The following is an 18,655-nucleotide window of genomic DNA, read 5'->3' as shown; positions in this document are numbered from 1 at the left end:
GGAGGACTCAGACTCCAGCACTTCCAGCAGCGCCTGCCCTCTATGGACGGCAGCCCGGAGCTGCCCACGGGCTGTAGCCAGTATGCCAGGGAGCTGCCCTCTTCTTCCACAACAGCTGGCTCTGGGGTTCTCAAGATTTATTCAGGATCGTGTTAACGGAGGCGGTGGGAGGATAGGGTCCCTGACGTGCCGGGGACACACACAGAGGACCCTCCCCGCCCCCGCAAGGGAGGGGGGAGGCTCGCTTTTTCTTAAAAATATAAATGTATTTATCTGCATTATCACGTCCCTGGGGCACCCAGCTGGCCGGCCCGTGGGCCACAGGGCAGGAAGGGAACAGGGCGTAAGTCTCAGCAAGGCGGAGGAGAGCTCCGCCAGGTGGGGATGTGGGGCAGCCTCACAGGGCCCCGTGCTGGGCCTGGTATCGGGACAGCACGGCGCGGTAGTGGGACAGCTCCTGGCGCACGGCCACCACTTCCTGCCGGAGCAGGGCGTTCTCCTTCTCCAGGAAGGCCGCCCGCACCGATATCTGGTTCTCCTTGAGCCGCCGGGCGTCCCGGGACCGCTTGGCTGCCTCGTTGTTCTTGTACCGCCGGCTCCAATATTTCTCATCCTGCAGGAGAAGAGAAGGAGGGCACTGAAGGTCCAGAGGGACCCAGGTCCCAGCGAGAGAGGAAGGGAGCCCCAGCAGCGGGGCCTAAACCACACCAGGTCTCTGCTGGGCTAGGTACCCAAGGGTCTGCCTTTCTAGGGCCCTGGTTGCTAAGGAGATTGGGCCCCTAGCAACAGTAAAGGCATGAGATAGACCCCCACCCTCAAGCAACTCGCTTCAAGTCTCCACTCTGCAAAGCGGACCCCAGCCCTCCCCACATGATAAACGCCTGCAGTTAGCTCCTGCTTGCTAAGGATGCTTGTTCCCTAGCAACAAGGCCTTCATGGTCTGAGGGCTTCTCCCAATGAAGAGCACTGCCCTGCACATTGCCTTTCCAGATCCTGGTTGCTAAGGAAAGCTTGGTGCCCTGGTGATGGGGTTTGGTGTCCCATAAAATCCTCCCAGAGCTGGGGCCTTCTGACCTGGTTGCCAAGGCAACCTCATCCATCCTTGGCAAACAAAAGTGAGGTCTAAGTGGTTTCAATGACTGTGGCCAGTCTCTGACCTGCTGGCCTTGAACTGAGGCCAGAGAATAGCCTCCTCCCCAGCAGGACCTGAGAGAAGAGCTGTCCCTTAGGAAAGGGGACTATCCTGAGACCTCCCCAGAGGATTATACCTAAAGCCCTCCCATCCTGGAAGTTGGTTCCTAAGGAGGACTCCTCCTTAGTAACCAAGGACCACTGGGCTCAGAAAGATGCTCTTCACTCCACCATTTAATTAAAGCCCAGTTCCTGCTTGTGAGGGTAAATCCAGTCCCTAGCAACAGGGCCCTCTAGCAGAAACCACTGGTGTAAGGCTGGGCGCGGTGGCCCACACCTGTAATCCCAGCACTTGGGGAGGCCGAGGCGGGCGGATCACGAGGTCAGGAGATTGAGGCCATCCTGGCTAACACGGTGAAACCCTGTCTCTACTAAAAATACAAAAAATTAGCCGGGCAAGGTGGCGGGCGCCTGTAGTCCCAGCTACGTGGGAGGCTGAGGCAGGAGAATGGCGTGAACCCCAGGGGGCGGAGCCTGCAGTGAGCTGAGATCACGCCACTGCACTCCAGCCTGGGCGACAGCGAGACTCCGTCTCAAAAAAAAAGAAACCACTGGTGTAGATCTGACTTACAGGCCAGTCCTAGGTGCTTCAAGTAGCTATGTCTTACACAAGGGTATGGCAAAGTCTTGTTTGTTTTTGAGATGGAGTCTCGCTCTGTCACCCGGGCTGGAGTAGAGTGGCAGGATCTCGGCTCATTGCAACCTCCACCTCCCAGGTTCAAGCGATTCTCCTGCCTCAGCCTCCCAAGTAGCTGGGATTATAGGTGCCCACTACCATGTCTGGCTAATTTTTGTTCTTTTTTTTTGAGACAGAGTTCTCACTCTGTCGCCCAGGCTGGAGTGCAGTGGTGCAATCTCGGTTCACTGCAAGCTCCGCCTCCCGGGTTCACGCCATTCTCCTGCCTCAGTCTCCCGAATAGCTGGGACTACAGGCGCCGGCCACCATGCCCAGCTAATTTTTTGTATTTTAATACAGACAGGGTTTCACCGTGTTAGCCAGGATGATCTCAATCTCCTGACCTGGTGATCCACCTGCCTCAGCCTCCCAAAGTGCTGGGATTACAGGCGTGAGTCCCCATGACTGGCCTGTTCTTTGTTTTTGTTTTTGAGATGGAGTCTTGCTTTGTCGCCAGGCTGGAGTGCAGTGGCACAATCTCAGCTCACTGCAACCTCCGTCTCCTGGGTTCAAGTGATTTTCCTGCATTAGCCCCCCAAGTAGATGGGACTACAGACGTGTGCCACCACGCCCAGCTAATTTTTTGTATTTTTAGTAGAAATGGGGTTTCACCATGTTGGCCAGGATGGTCTCCTGATCTCGTGATCCGTCCGCCTCGGCCTCCCAGAGTGCTGGGATTACAGGCATGAGCCAACATACCTGGCCCAGAATGACAAAGTCTTGTAACAGAAGCCCAAGCAACTCTTGCTAGGGAAGACTCCAGTAATGGCAAAAAACAAAATGATGCAAAGATGCAATGACTGCTCAAATCACCCCAAATCAGAAAGTGGCACTGGCTGCTAACAGAAGCCTGAAGTCTCCCACCAGTGAGAAGTCCAGGCCCAGGAAACAAGGCCTAAAGGGGCTGGCAGAGTCTGCATCCTAGCCAAATGCAATCACTCCAAAGGAAGTCCCACATCAGAGATCAAAGGCCTGCTGAGTAAGGAGAGACAGGCCACAGGCTGATATCCCATTGCCAAGGAAGACTGTCCTTCACAATTGTGCCCGGTGGAGCTCTGGACCCAAGTAATAGGAGAAGCTCCAAGTCTCTACAAGTAGACCTAGCAGAGCTGGCTGAGTCAGCACCCCACAGTGACACTGTCTTTTGTTTTAAGACAAGGTCTCGCTCTGTTGCCCAGGCTGGAGTGCAGTGGTGTAATCTTGGCTCACTGCAGCCTCAACCTCCCAGGCACAAGCAGTCCTCCCACCTCAGCCTCCTGAGTAGCTTGTAGAAATGGGGTTTTGCCATGTTGCCCAGGCTGGTCTTGAACTCCTGAGCTCAAGAGATTCTCCTGCCTCAACCCCCCAAAGTGCTGGGATTACACGAGTGAGGCCCCTTGCCCAGTTGACACTGTCTTCATAACCTCAGGCCCCTGCCCTCTTGTGCCCCGTGGCCAAGGAGGACTAATCCGTGGCTGCAGGCTGAGGCTACAGCAGGAGAGGCTGAACACTAATCCCAATGAGAAGCCCAGGCCTGACTGTGAGAAAAGGCCCCTCCCTGGCTGTGGGGCATGTCTCCAGCCAAGTCTATGTCCCACATCCAGCTCTGCTCACCTTCTGCTCCTCTGGCACCTGGATTTTCCTTGCCTTCTTCATGATTGGCTGGGGCTTAAGTTCCTCTTCTGAGAAGCGATGTCTTCGAGGGTCAAAGGTCTCATGGCCAGGAATGCTTGATAGGGCAAGATCAGCTGGGTCAGGTTCAAAGGTCATCAGCACCTCCACGGTGTCTGGGTCCACAGGGCTGGGTGTGTCCCGAGAGGTCAGGCCTTAGGGGAACAGCACGTGTCAGCTGAGTGTGTATTTTAGGGAGGGGGTTTCCTGAAGCTACCTCTTGCTCTGGTATCATAGCCACGTGGAAAGCCCTTCTGGAATCTAGCATAAATTCGGCCAGCGATTAATCTCCCTAATATAAAATATGAAGGTTCCCTTGGCCAGGCGCAGTGGCTCACGCCTGTAACCCCAGCACTTTGGGAAGCCAAGGCGGCGAATCACCTGAAGTTAGGAGTTCGAGACCAGCATGGCCAACAGGGCAAAACCTCATCTTTACTAAAAGTACGAAAATTGGCCGGGTGTAGTGGCGGGCGCCTGTAAGCCCAGCTACTAGGGAGGCTGAGGCTGGAGAATTGCTTGAACCCAGGAGGTGGAGGTTGCAGTGAGCTGAGATCATACCACTGCACTCCAGCCTGGACAACAGAGCAAGACTCCGTCTCCAAAATAACAAGAAAAATGAAGGTTCCCCTAAGCCATAAAGAGGCTTAGAGATCATGGAGCCATATCCACCTTTACAAACAAGAAAACTGAGTCCCAGTCATAACTGACTTGCCCTAGGTAACACATGAATCAGGACTATTGCTTCTACACTTTTTTTTTTTTTTTTTTGAGACGGAGTCTCGCTCTGTCACCCAGGCTGGAGTGCAGTGGCGCAATCTCGGCTCACTGCAAGCTCCGCCTCCCGGGTTCACGCCATTCTCCTGCCTCAGCCTCTCTGAGTAGCTGGGACTACAGGCGCCCGCCACCACGCCCGGCTAATTTTTTTGTATTTTTAGTAGAGACGGGGTTTCACCGTGGTCTCGAGCTCCCGACCTCGTGATCCGCCCGCCTCGGCCTCCCAAAGTGCTGGGATTACAAGCGTGAGCCACTACGCCCAGCCGTTGCTTCTACACTTGATCTTAGCCAAAAGGCCGAGAAGCGATGGGGCTATTGCTTCTAAAACCTCAGGACTTCAGATGCACAGTCTAGCCTGAATCCTACTTACCGAATCCACGACCTAAGCTTAGACCCCAGACTGTCCAGAGAAAAAGAATCTACTGCACTGAAAAGCGCTCAAGTTAGAGTCTAAGAGCTACTCGCTGGGAAGAGTAAGGGAAGAGGAGGAGAAGCTGCTCTAAGGTTCCAGAAGACTGGTCCGAAAGGAGGCGCCTGTACCTTTAAGAACCAGCCAGCCCGGGCCAGCTAAGGACACAGGTTCAGGGCCGAGTCACGTGCTGACGCCTGCTTCTCTCCTCCTCCCTTCCTCCCAGGCCCCCCTGCCATCAGCGCCCTCACGTTCCCCCGGCCCCGCCCCCTCGCGCGCGAAGGCGCCTGCGCGAAGCGCGGAGGAGTGATGGGAGGACTCACGTGGCGCAGGAATGTGCGGCTAGGAAGGGTAGGGCCCTGGTTCGGCCCGGAGGTCGAACCTGGGGCAGGTGTGCCCAGGAATCCCCGACCTGCAGTCCGTCCCTAGAGACCTCAATGTGCCCAAAGGGAAACATCTTTCCTCTTGCTCTTCCAGTCACTTAGCTCCAACTTCTCAACCTCCAAAGATCCCAACCCTCTGCTCTCCGGGGAGCATCGGCCTCCTGGACCTTCCCAGAACCCCCGCCACTGGGGTACCCACGATTCTGGGATCCCAGGCCTCTCCTAGGAATATAGGAAGCTTGGCCCTAGCCCCAATTGGAGGATCCAGAAACAAGATCCCTAACGTTTTCCCCTCTGAAGAACTCTGGGACCCGAGGCTACAGCACGCCCCACGGGGGGACCCAGGAACCTGGGCTGCCAGTCTCTTATGTCCTGAGTAAACAGAATTCTGTGCCCCTCCTTTGCCTTTGCCCCTGTAAAGGACCTAGGGGCTCCAGTCCTATCCCAGTTCCATCGATTATGGGCCCAGATTCTGGGCTCAGTCCACTCCCCAGTAAATAACTCTGGTGTTCTGGACTTCCAGTTCTGGCTTCACGAGTATCCACATCCTTTGTCCCCACGTCCCACAGAAAAACCCACAAAATCTCACTGGGCCGGCTTCCTGGAATTTAGGGTTCCAAGTCTCTCCTCCCCTATGGATCCAGAACACCAAGTCCCTGACCCATTAAAAGACACCGAATCTGGCCCCCTCCCACGACACCTCTCGACAACTGGACACAGAATTCGAGGCCGCAGCCGGGTCCCACGGTCCCAGCCCCCAGCGTCGCACAGCCCCGCCCCCTGAGTCCAAGCCCCGCCCCGTCAGGACCCGCCCCGCCCCCTTCGCCGCACCTGCGCGGTGGCCGCTGGCGGCCCCGAGGGCAGCCCGGGCGGGGGCGTGCCCAGGAGAGGAGCGGGGGGAAGCCGAGCCGCACGAACCCGGCCCTGGGGAGGGTGCGGGCGTCCGCGCGGGCGACGGCTCCGGCGACGGGCCACCGGGGGGCGGGGGGCTGGGCGGGAGCCCGTGCTCCAGCAGGAAGGCGTCCAGGTCCACGTACTCCACATCGCCGAACGGCAGCGTGCGCTCCCATAGCAGTGGCGCCAACAGACCTGGGGCGGGCACCGGCCCCGGGCGCCCCCGCGGGGACCCGCCGCCCACCACCGCCCCAGCCGGGGCATCCGCCGGGCCCGCAGTCTCCAGGCCTGGCCCAGGGGTTGTGGCTGCGGGCAGGGCCGCCTTGCGCTCCTTTTCCTTCAGGAGACCTGCGGGCCGGGAAAGACAGGTTGGGATGAGGGTGAGGTGGGAGAGATAGAGATGGAGAAGAGACCCCGAGTCCGAGAGGCACAGGGCGGAGATCCACAGAAAGAGGGGCGGGGGGTCGGAGAGAAGAGACGGGAGATGAAGGGACGGAGATGCAGAGTGGGAGAGAGACCCAGAAATAATGGAGATGGGGGTGGCAGAGACAGGTGGACAGATTCACAGAGATGGGGACAGAATGCCGGGAAGGGATAGAGACACAGAAAGACAGCGAACCAAAGAAAGAGGGACGGAAGTTCAGGAATAGGGGGGCAGGGACAGGGTAGGTGGAGGGTTGGGCAGGTGAGAGAAAAAATGACAGCTCTGTAATTTCACTGTAATTACCCAACCCCCATCCCCTGCGCGCTGTACCCCCTTCCCCTCCCCCACCATCTGTAAGGGGCAGGAAGGGGCTCTATTCCTGGGGCACATTCCTCATCCCTAGACTCCATGTGACCCCATGACGCTCCGCCCAAGCCCGTGTCACCACCGTGTGAGCACCCGACACACCCCCTCCCTGGGACCCCAGAGGTCCAGACTCCCGGACCAAAAGGAAGAGGAGGCTGGGGCCTACACTCCTGTGAACTAAGCGGGGAGGACGTTGGGGACGTTGGTGCCTGGGTCCTTAGGGTGGACGGGCTTCAGAGCCGGCGCTTTTGGGTCCTGGGAGCTGAGGGATCTAGGGGCCTAAACACCTGAGTAATTGAGTAGATTAAGGTTGGGAAGGTGGACTCCCCGCACACAGGAGGTTTCTATGGGCCCCCACCCCACGGCACCTGAGTCCCTAAGGGGGTAGGGTGTCCGAAGTGGGTGAGATAGGGGTTAGAACTCACAGCTGGCCGGCTCTTTGGGCTTGCTGGTCCCCTGCAGAAGGCTCCGCAGCCCAAGCAGCGCTCCCCCGCCAGGAGGTGTCCCGGCCGGGCCGCCCAGCAGCAGAGGGGCCGGGGTCCTGTCGCTCACAGGCCGCGCCATCGCCTGGCACCTGCCCCCAGGCTCACGGGTTCATGGAGAGGAGAAGGGCTGGCCTGCCAGTCACCAGCACACTCCAGTGGTTTGGACGAGTGTCTGCCCAGGGGCGGGCGAGTGTAGCCTGCAACCCTCCAGTATCCAGAACGCTGCAAATCCTAGGAGCGACGGGGATTTGAGGTCCTCGGTGCAGAAACGTGCAACTCAAGAGGGTCCCGGGAGATCATGCAGTCTGGGCGAGGGGGTATCCAGATCAAGCCGCCGGCTCTTTGCAACCGAGGGTGAGAGGGGACTCAAGGCGCTCCTTCTATAAGGTGGGCGAGCCTGGCTCTTGCAAAATCTGCAGCTCTCGCAACGGAAGGCGCTTTGCAATCTGCACCTAGAGGTGTGCGCGGAGGGGCGGAGGAGGGGGCAGGAGGAGGCGGCCGCCTTGAGGCGTGGCCAAAGCAAACTTCTTTCGCGGAAAAAAAAATCCAAACCAAAACACCCGACGCCACAGCGCGCGCCCCTCCTCCGGGTCCCGGCCCGGCGCGTCCAGCCCCGCCCGCCTCTATGGGCATGCACCCCAGCCGCGTGCCTCCCTCCGGCTGCAAACACGGGCCAATCGTCTCCGACCCCGTGAGACGCACAGCCAATGGGGCCTCTGGATCCGCCAGGGCCCAGGAGAGCGCGTGAGGGGCTCAGCGCGTGAAGTTGCCTTGCCTTTCGGTGGGAGGCGGGACACTGACCTACATTTGCCCAATGGGAGGCGGTACTGGGGGCGGGACCGTGACCCAGTTTGGGCCAATGAGGCAGGCGGGAGGGGGAAGCACATGGCTCTGCTCGTGCTGTCCGACGGTGAGGGGGGTGATGGGGGGGGAAAGGGGCGCCGCTTAAAGGCGCCGCGGTCCTAAAGATGGTTTTGAGAAGCAGGAAACCAAAAAACCGAGTAGCGGAGGTTTAGACAGAGGAAGACTGGTTTCCAGAAGAAGTCTGTTCTTTAATACCCAAATGTTTCCCCACCGCGCCTACAATCAGACCACTGAGAAACAAGAAGTATTCTGTCCCTTTAATAGCTTTGTTAGGGGTAACTCCCCTCGGCTTGTGGGGAGGCTTAGGACGGGCGGGTGCAATCCTCGAAAGGGAGTCTCAGCGACCATGGGGGGCACCATCCACTGTAAGACAGAGGACAATGGCAGGGGGCGTCAGTTTAGGATGGAAGGGGCGGGGGGTGTGCAGGGGGCGTGGGCTGCGCCGCGCTGGGCTCTACCGTCGGAAGTCTGCGAGCGGGGAACCGGAATGTACCAGGTCGAGAAGCACTGGGCTGAACCACAAGAAGCCAATAGGAGGGGGGAATCGGGACGTCCAGATTCAGCATTAGGCTGAACTACTTGAAGGTCTTCATGGGGGGGGGTGTGGACTGTACCATGTTGAGAAGCCGGGGAGGTGTGAGATTCCTGGGCTGAACCACAGGGAGGCAGAGGTGGAGGGAAGGGGTTGTACCTTGTAGATTCTCAGTAAGGGGGAAGGGAGCATCAGATTGTGGAACAGCGTAAGGTAGTACGACTTGGAAAGGGAGAGAGGATCCAAATTGTACCATTTTGGAAATTCACAGTAATAGGAAGCACAGAACAGTAGGTAATTGGACCATAGGAAGTTAGGGGTCAAGGGTTATAGACCAAGTTACAAAGCAGCGAAGAGGAAAGACAAGTCATGGGCTAGCAATGGCCTAGGGCTGGGAGGTGGACTGTACCACGTAGACATGTAGGGAAAGAGAGAAAAAGAGACAGCTCACGAGGCTAGACCATACAGACGCAGGAAGGAGGATGGGACTGAATCACGCTGAGACACCAAGGGGAGATACATATAAGCGGGTTAGCCCAAGACTTAGAGGGAATGTAGACTGGACCATACCATGCAGGCGGTAGTTGGGGCCTCGGCAGCGCCTCTCGGGGTGCCGGGGGTCCCTGTTGCCCCTCAGTGCCCTGTGGGCCAAGGGCTGCAGGGGCCGGCTGTTACCGCTGAGGCTCTGGAAGATCTGGGATGGAGGATTCTGGCTCAGGAGTCTCAGGGAGTGCATCTGCCGTGGAAGGAGGGTGGGAAACTGGGAGTGAATAGTGAATGGTCTTGGTGACGTCAGGCAGGAAATCCCGCCCCTGGGAGCATGTGGGCAAGGTCTGTCCTCAGCCCCACCCACCCCCAAGGTGGTCTGACCCTCTTACCTCCTTGAGTTCAGTCTATGAGGAGAGGGAGGGCAGGTGAGCAAGGGGATACCCAGGCCAGTGAGTGGAGTACCCAGGCCTAGGAAGGGCGGTGCGGACAGAAGGTCACCTGAAGGGAGGTGATATTGAGGGCTCGGTCAATGAGGATCCAGGTGACGGTCTCGGAGCAGGGCGGGGTGCTGAGAGAGCCCTGATAGGTGATGAAGCCGAAGGATTCAGGGAACAGGAGCTCCAGGCTCAGGTCTTGAAGAAAGTAGGCATCATCTGCGGGAATATCAGGCCAGAGTAAAGAGGGGTGGCACTCTTGAACCCCCCTCGTGTGTGACCACTGCCCCCAGCATGCCAGGGACTTACTCTTGTAGGAGATGCGAGTGATGGTGTCGCGGTTAAGGAGGCGACTGAGGAATGGGTTAGAGGTACTGGCCACCTGTGTGGGGGTACGAGGTGAGGACACAGGAGCCCAGAAGTCCAAGCCCTCAACCTTCTCCTCCCCCAGGACCCAGGAGTCTGGGCCTCCCAGCACCCCGCTTCCCTCAGACCCCGGGTTCCAGGCACCCAACTGCTCCCTCCCTCCGAATCTCGCCTCCGCTCACGTTGATAAAGAGGCTGAGAATGGCCAGGCCATTGGGGCCGCGGGAGGCGGCGCTGAAATTCCCGTAGAGTTCCTGGTTGAAGTGAATGAGCTGCACCTGGGGGTAGCACAGAGCATGGGGTCCCCAAGCAGAAGGGGAGGAGAGCATGACCCCAGCTTTGGGGGCCCGAATCAGGCTGAGGATTAGTGCTTAGGGTGGGAGGCCAGTTCTGTGGAGGAGGATGGCGTGAGACACTAAGACGGTGAGGTGGGAGGAATTGGGGTGACTCAGGGCGGAGGGTCGCGGGAACAATCAGTGGTCACTACCTCAGCAGAGAAGCCCTGGTGGTTGATCTGATGTTCCGAGCCGGCTCCGTCGCGAGCTCCAAACAGCAGCCGCAGTTCACTGAGTCGGTGGCTATAAAGGAGGGGACCCCCGGACACATTGACCACAGGTCGGGGTGCAGGCAGGAAGGAGACATGTCGGCCCGTGTTGTACAAGGTTCCCCGGAGCTGTGGGAGAGGCGGGAGCTGTCAGGGTGCAGGGAGAGATCTTTTATCTCCCGTTTCCCACGCCTACATTTTCTGATTCCAACAGTCTTTTTTTTTTTGAAACGGAGTCTCGCTCTTGTTGCCCAGGCTGGAGTGCAGTGGTGTGATCTTGGCTCACCGCAAACTCCGCCTCCTGGGTTCAAGCGATTCTCCTGCCTCAGCCTCCCGAGTAGCTGGGATTACAGGCATGCGCTACCATGCCCGGCTAATTTTGTATTTTTAGTAGAGATACGGTTTCTCCACGTTGGTCAGGCTGGTCTCAAACTCCCGACCTCAGGTGATCCACCCGCCTCAGCCTCCCAAAGTGCTGGGATTACAGGCGTGAGCCACCGCGCCGGTCTTTTTTTTTGTGGGGGGATACAGAGTCTCGCTCTGTCGCCCGGGTTGGAGTGCAGTGGCAAGAGCTCCGCTCACTGCAAGCTCCGCCTCCCGGGTTCACGCCATTCTCCTGCCTCAGCCTCCCGAGTAGCTGGGACTACAGGCGCCCGCCACCACGCCCGGCTAATTTTTTGTATTTTTAATAGAGACGGGTTTTCACCGTGTTAGCCAGGATGGTCTCGATCTCCTGACCTCGTGATCCGCCCGCCTCGGCCTCCCAAAGTGCCGGGATTACAGGCATGAGCCACCGCGCCCGGCTTTTTTTTATATATAATAGAATCTCACTCTGTTGCCGACGCTGGAACGCAGTGGCGAGATCTTGGCTCACTGCAACCTCTGACTCCTGGGTTCAAGCGATTCTCCTCCCTTAGGCTCCTGAGTAGCTAGGACTACAGGCGTGTGCCACCACACCCAGCTAATTTTTGTATTTTTAGTAGAGACGGGGTTTCACCGTGTTGGCCAGGCTGGTCTCAAACTCCTGACCTCAGATGTTCTGCCCACCTTGGCCTCCCAAAGTGCTGGGGTTACAGACGTAAGCCACCGTGCCTGGCCTACAACAGTAATTTAATCATTCAACATAATTTGGACACTGACCACTTTCCAGGCTCTGTGCCAGTCTGTAAGTTGGTGCCCAATATTGGTGAATTTGTTTGATTAACAAATATTGACTGAGCTGGTGCTATGTGCCGTGGATGCAAGAATAGAGAAATAAACAAGTAGACAAAAGTCCTGGGCCTTATGGAGTTTATGTTCTAATGAAGGCAAGACAGACAATTGTGAATCACATAAGTAACTGCTTAATTAATTACATCCTGAGCTCATGTTTGGGGGAACTGGGAGCTCTGAGGTGTCATGGGGAGCTCAGCTTAGATGCGGGGTGTCAGGAAAAGCTTCCCTGCAAAGGTGACATTTTATTTTTATTTATTTATTATTTTGAGACAAAGTCTCACTCTGTCACCCAGGCTGGATTGCAGTGGTGCCATCACAGCTCACTGCAGCCTCAAACTCCTGGGCTCAAACGATCCTCCTGCCTCAGCCTCTCAAGTAGCTGGGACCACAGTCACATACCACCATGCTCAACTAATTTTCAATTTTCAATTTTTTTTTTTTGGTAGAGAGGGTTCTCCCTGTGTTGCCCAGGCTGGTCTTAAGTCTTAAATTCCTGGGCTCAAGTCATCATCCTGCCTTAGCCTCTGAAAAATACTGGAATTACAGGCATGAAGCACTGCACCTGGCCAAAGGTGACATTTTAATGGGGACCTGAAGGATAAGCAGGGGTAACTTGCAAAAGAACAGAGAGAAGGGCATTCCAAGAGAAGAGGGAACAGCAAGTGCAAAGGCCCTGAGGTGGCCTGTTTGAGTAACAGCAAAGAGACTTCATCAAAGTCCAGTGAACAGAGGAGAGAGAGGTTATGGGGGCTGAATGGTGCAGGACCTTGTGGAAAACAGTAGAGAGTTTTGTATTTTTATTTAAATAAATTGCATATATAGGCTGGATGTGGTGGCTCATGCCTGTAATCCCAGCACTTTGGGAGGCTGAGGTGGGCAGATCACCAGAGGTCAGGAGTTTGAGACCAGCCTCGCCAACATGGTGAAACCCCATCTCTACTAAAAATACAAAAGTCAGCTGGGTGTGGTGGTGGGTGCCTGTAATCCCAGCTACTTGGGAGGCTGAGGCAGGAGAATCACTTGAACCCAGGAGGCGGAGGTTGCAGTGAGCTGAGATCATTCCATTACACTCCAGCCTGGGCGACAGAGCGAGACTCCGACTCAAAACATAAAATAAAAATAAATAAACAAATAAATAAACTGCATATATATAACACATTTGCCAGAGTGCCAAACATATAGTAAGTGCTATGTAAATGTTTGCTGTTATTACATATCCTAATAGGAGGATTTTGAGCAGGAGTGATATGATCTCATTTGTGTTTTAAACATCTCTCTAGCTGTGGGGTGAATAGATTGCAGGAAGTGAGGCAGGCCAGTGAGGAGGGTACGCCACCAGTCCAGGTGGGAGATGATGGTGCCTACATGAGACTGGGGGCAGTAGAGGGCGTGATAGGTGAAAGGATTTGAATAATATTTAGCAGCAAGGCTAGAAAGAACATGGATTGGAAATGGACGTGAGGGAGAGAGGATAGTATGGGGAATGGCTTTGAGGCTTTTGGCTGGGGCAGCTAAATGAAAGGTAGTGCTGGCTCTTATAAGAAATGGTATTGGCCAGGCGCGGTGGATCACAGCTGTAATTCCAGCACCTTGGGAAGCCAAGGCAAGGAGAATCACTTGAGCCCAGGAGTTCGAGATCAGCCTGGACAACATAGTGGGACCCCACCTCTACAAAAAACTTAAAAAGTTAGCCAAGCATACTGGCATGTGCCTGCAATCCTGGCTTCTTCCTTCCTTTCCTTTCCTTCCTTCCTTTCTTCCTTCCTTCCTTCCTTTCCTTCTTTCCTTCTTTTTTCTTTCTCTCTCTCTTTTCTCTCCCTCTCTCTCTGTATTTATTTCTTTCTGAGATGGAGTCTTGTTCTGTCACCCAGGCTGGAGTCCAGTGGCGTGATGTCAGCTCACTGCAACCTCCGCCTCCTGGGTTCAAGCGATTCTCCTGCCTCAGCCTCTCGAGTAGCTGGGATTACAGGCACATGCCACCACACCCAGCTAATTTTTGTATTTTTAGTAGAGATGGGTTTCACCATGTTGGCCAGGCTGGTCTCGAACTCCTAACCTCGTGATCCACCCACCTCAGCCTCCCGAAGTGCTGGGGTTACAGGCGTGAGCCACCACACCCAGGCATGTCCTAGCTATTTTTGAGCCTGAGGTAGGAAGATCACTTGGGCCCAAGAATTTGAGGTTACAGTGAGCTATGACTGGGCCACTGCACTCCAGCCTGGGTCACAGAGTGAGATCCCATTTCCAAAAAAAAAAAAAAAAAAAAAAAGTATGGTTCCCAGCATGGTATTGTAAAGCAGGTCCCAGCATTCATGCTATGCTGCTTGGTTTGAATGCCAGTGCTGGCTCTCTGTGTGATCCTAGGCAAGTAACTTAACATCTGTGTGTCAGTTTCTGCATGTGTATAATAAGGTTAATAATTGTACCCATTTTGGCTGGATGCCGTGGCTCATGCCTGTAATCCAGCACTTTGGGAGACCGAGGCAGGTGGATCACCTGAGGTCAGGAGTTCAAGACCAGCCTGATCAACATGGAGAAACCCCATCTCGACTAAAAATACAAAAAATTAGCTGGGCATGGTGGTGCATGCCTGTAATCCCAGCTACTCGGGAGGCTGGGGCAGGAGAATCGCTTGAACCTGGGAGGTGGAGGTTGCAGTGAGCTGAGATCACACCATTGCACTCCAGCCTGGGCAACAAGAGCAAAACTCCATCTCAAAATAATAATAATAATAATAATAATTGTACCCATTTTGTGGGGTGGTTATAAGATGAGAGGCTTATCAAGCTTTTAAATCTGCCTGGTGCAGGAAATGTTCTGCTTTTCATTGCTTCTGAAGAAATGGGGAGACTAGGGGACCATGCTTGGGAAGGGAAGAATGGGTGATCCATTTTACAGTATAAGCAGCCTTCTCTCCACCCACTGCGTGTCCCCTCCTCCCTCAAGGCTGCTCTCCTACCTCGGCACCCCATTTCCCAGCCTCTACTCATGCACATCCCCAGTGGGTTCAATAGCTCCTCCCTCCAAGCCCCTTACCTTCTCTCCTCCAGTGCTGAGCCTTAATGGGGGCAGAAAGGGGTCATAAAGAACCCTCTTCAGCTCCACATCCACGGGGCTCTGCCGCTTCCCCACAGCACACAGACTCCACGCTGCATTCACCAGGCCCCAGAAAGGAGGCCCTGGGGGTAGGGTCGGAGTAGGAGGACAAGGAGTCAGAAATAGAGACTGGATCCCAGGGCTGGTATCTGCTGAGTGGGCTGTGGTCTGGACTCCCAGATCCCAGGGGAGGAGGGGCTAGGGACCTAGACTCCTGGGTCTGAGGGAGGACTGGGCTCTGATCCAGAATTCTGGGTCCTAGAAGAATCTTGGAATAGTTTCCAAGTTTAGCAGAGACGGGTTTCGCCAAGTTGGCCAGGCTGGTCTTGAACTCCTGTCAACAGGTAATCCACCCACCTCGGCCTCCTAAAGTGCTGGTATTTCAGGCGTGAGCCACCGCGCCCAGCGGATCAAACCCATCTTAAGCCATTGCAGATGGAACTACAACTCCCAGCAGGCCTCAGTGCTAACAGCCTACCCCTCTGCTGCCTACCTGCCCCAGAGCCCTGTGGGAGTTGTAGTTCTTTTTTTTTTTTTAATCTCTCTTATCCCACAGCTGGATTATTATTAATGTGTTGGGGAGAGGAGCTGCAAGAGAGGTCTGGATAAGGTGGGGGACGGGGCCACCCAGCCTCTGGTTCCTAGCAGGAGCCAGGACCTTCCTCTCCCGGCAAACACACACATAATCTCCACCCCCACACTTTCCTTCCACTCACTCCCACTCACTACTTGAAATGCGCATGTATAATGTCCCATGGTGAGCCCCCGGGGTTCAGAGGCTGGCCCGACTCCTGAGGGACAGAGGAGGGGGCTGGGACTCCTGGTCCTGGGGGGAGGAGGGAGCTGGGAACCCAGGTTCCTGAGTCTGAAGAAGGAGGCGCCGGGAGGGCCGGACTCCTGGGTCCCCGCCTTGGCGGCACCTGGCACGAAGTTTCCCTGGAGATTATCCTTGTAGCTCCACCAGTCCTCGGGGTCAGGTGCTGGTCCGATGTGAGCTGGGAAGAGAGCAACCTGAATCCCTCTCCTTGGCATTCCCACCTCCACCCTCCCTCGGGGGCTCCTGCCGGGAACCCCAGGTCTTACCTGCTGCCCCCAGTGCAGCCCAGAGTACCAGCGCTCGAGGGGCGCTCAGACGAGCTGCAGCCCCCATCCCCAGGAGGCCTCCGAGGGACCCCTGCCCCCCTCTCTCAGCTCCTCTGTCCCCTCCTTCTGGGACCCTGTCCCTCCAGGACTTCCAGCTTTCCTCTCCTCCCCACAGGGAGTCCCAGTTCCCCAAATGCCAAAGCAGCCAGGGACTGAGATCCCCCCTTCAAACCCACTCTTCTTCTCTCCCGTCTCTCTGTGTCTTTCTTCTTTCCTCTTCTCTTTTCCCGGAATCCTCCAGTCTCCCTCTCGCTCCTGATCTTCCTACTCCTCTCAGCCTTCTGCGGCCTCCAGGGCTACCTCTTGGTTCCTAACCCACAACCCCTCTCCGTCCTCTTTTCATTAAGCTCTCCCAAACCACCTAACTCCAGGTCTCCATCCCGCATCTCCTCCTCCTCCTCCCTCTCTCCTTTCCAGCTCCTGCCTCTTCTCCCCTCTCTCCTTCTTCACCTCCTCCCGCCCTCCCTCTGTGTCAGCCTCCAGCTTCGTGCTCTCCCCACCTCCTCCTCTCCTGCCTCTTCTCCCTGTTTCAGTCTCTCTTCTCTCTCGTCCCTTCCTCCCTCCTCCCCCTCCCTCTCCTCTCCCGTGGTGTTATTCAATTTTGTTGTTGGGCTGGGGGAGCAGGTGATCTCATAGCAGCAAACACTCCTCGGGTTGGCTGGGGGTGGGGGGTGCCAAAGGGGCAGGATTCCGGAGGAGGTAGGGGGCTGGTCCTCGCCTCCCAGCCGCGCCGGGGCCACGCGGGCGGGGGTGGCCGGGACACCTGGGGCCGGGAGGAGGCTGTTCCCATCCTCCGCAGGAAGGGGAAAGGGGGGCCCTTAAGGTGGAGCTGGGAGTGGCTTCGGAAGTCTCCATGCTGGGGGCCTCCGGCCTTGGCGGATGCGGGGTCGCCCTGCTCGCTGGGACCCAGGTTGGAGCCGCCCCAGCGCCCGCAGCCCCCCTTCCCCGCCCCAGGGCTCCACTGGGTCCTCTGCCTGGGGCTGCCTTAATGGGGCCAGGGGATCCCCTGGGAGCCTGGAGTGCAGTGAGGGCTGCTCGCCGGGAGGGGGAGGCAGAGACCTGGCGAGGGAGAGAGAGGCGGGGAGGAGGAGCTGGGAGGGCAGAGGCGGAGAGCTGGAGGTGAGGACCCACATCTGCGGAGGCTGGGAGGGGGTGGTGGGGAGCCTGAGATGGATACAGAGAGGAAGGGCGGAGGGGCAGAGGGTTAGAAAGGCAAGAACAAACCGCCAGGCAGGAGTGAGGAGGAGGAGAAGGAGGTGAAAGAAGAGGGGGGAGGAGGGAGAGGAGGGGGAGGAGGAGGAGGAGGTAGGAGAGGAGGAAGAGGAGGAGGGGGAGGGAGAGAGGAAGGAATGAATGAGAGAGATACAGGTAGAGGCAGAAAAGGAGATACAGAGACGCAGCGAGACAGACATGGAGACATAGAGACACACACTTAGAGATAGACTCAGAAACTCAGAGACCAGGCAGCAGATGGTGTGGGGAGAGACAAAGAGAGAGAAAGAGCGATCCAAAGAGACACCAAATTTTTGTATTTGGGGAGAAGAGATGGGGTCATGCTATGTTGCTCAGGCTAGTCTCAAACTCCTGTCCTCAAGGGATCCTCCCACCTCAGCCTCCCAAAGCATTGAGATTGCAGGCATGAACAACCATACCCAGCCTGAGAGAGACCACATATTATTGTTGTTGTTATTATTTATTATTTTTCACCCCGTCTAATGGTAGTGAAACTGCTCATTGTCTTCTTTTACTTTCTTTTTTTTTTTTTTTTTTTTTTTTTTTGAGACGGAGTCTTGCTGTGTCACTCAGGCTGGAGTGCAGTGGCGCGATCTCGGCTCACTGCAAGCTCCGCCTCCCGGGTTCAGGCCATTCTCCTGCCTCAGCCTCCCGAGGAGCTGGGACTACAGGCGCCCGCCAACACGCCCGGCTAATTTTTTGTATTTTTAGTAGAGATAGGGTTTCACCGTGTTAGCCAGGATGGTCTCGATCTCCTGACCTCGTGATCCGCCCGCCTCGGCCTCCCAAAGTGCTGGGATTACAGGCTTGAGCCACCGCGCCCGGCCTATTTTCTTTTTTGAGACAGGTCTTGCAATGTCGCCCAGGCTGGAGAGCAGTGGTGCGATCATGGCTGGATCCAGCCTCGAACTCCTGGGCTTAAACACTCCTTCCACCTCAGCCTCCCAAATAGCTGGGACTACAGGCACATGCCACCATGCCAGGCTAATTTTTAAAAATTATTTTTTGTAGAGATGTAGTCTTGCTATGATGCCCAGGCTGGTCCGGAACCCCTGCGCTCAAGGGATCCTCCTGCCTTGGCCTCCCAAAGTGCTGGGATTACAGGTGTGAGCCACCTTCCAGCCTGACACCAAACATTAACGAGACAGAGAGACATAGAAAGAGACACACATACGTCAGTACAGGTGGAGACAGACATAGAAACACACACACAGACTGGGCCTGATGGCTCACACCTGTAATCCCAGAACTCTGGGAGGTCAAGGTGGGTGGGTCACTTGAGGCTAGGAGACTGAGACCAGCCTGGCCAACATGGCCAAATGCCATCTCTACTAAATACATAAAAAATTAGCCAGGCACGGTGGCTCACGCCTGTAATCCCAGCACTTAGGGTGGTTGAGGCGGGTGGATCACCTGAGGTCAGGAGTTCGAGACCAGCCTGACCAACATGGTGCAACCCCGTTTCTACTAAAAAATACAAAAATTAG

At 56.1% G+C, this 18,655-nt stretch overlaps 2 protein-coding genes across 2 annotated transcripts; both read right to left on the bottom strand.

Moving 5' to 3' along the window:
• Positions 1-122: 122 nt before the first annotated feature.
• DBP (D-box binding PAR bZIP transcription factor) lies at positions 123-7,866 on the bottom strand. The gene is made up of 4 exons (XM_055235896.2): positions 7,193-7,866; positions 5,915-6,325; positions 3,461-3,672; positions 123-613 (listed from the first exon to the last, which is right to left on the bottom strand). The coding sequence occupies exons 1-4, from the start codon at positions 7,329-7,331 to the stop codon at positions 398-400; spliced, it is 978 nt and encodes a 325-aa protein (XP_055091871.1). The 5' UTR covers positions 7,332-7,866; the 3' UTR covers positions 123-397.
• Positions 7,867-8,358: 492 nt separating this feature from the next.
• Positions 8,359-16,722, bottom strand: CA11 (carbonic anhydrase 11). Its single transcript, XM_055235895.2, has 9 exons — positions 15,876-16,722; positions 15,713-15,787; positions 14,733-14,875; positions 10,425-10,610; positions 10,120-10,215; positions 9,881-9,953; positions 9,636-9,790; positions 9,219-9,384; positions 8,359-8,479 (listed from the first exon to the last, which is right to left on the bottom strand). Exons 1-9 carry the CDS (start codon positions 15,940-15,942, stop codon positions 8,454-8,456), a joined length of 987 nt encoding a protein of 328 aa, XP_055091870.1. The 5' UTR covers positions 15,943-16,722; the 3' UTR covers positions 8,359-8,453.
• Between the last annotated feature and the right edge of the window lie 1,933 nt (positions 16,723-18,655).

Source organism: Symphalangus syndactylus, chromosome 13 (assembly GCF_028878055.3).
Source record: "Symphalangus syndactylus isolate Jambi chromosome 13, NHGRI_mSymSyn1-v2.1_pri, whole genome shotgun sequence".
Taxonomy (NCBI): Eukaryota; Metazoa; Chordata; class Mammalia; order Primates; family Hylobatidae; genus Symphalangus; species Symphalangus syndactylus.
This window is presented reverse-complemented; position numbering and strand designations above follow the sequence as displayed.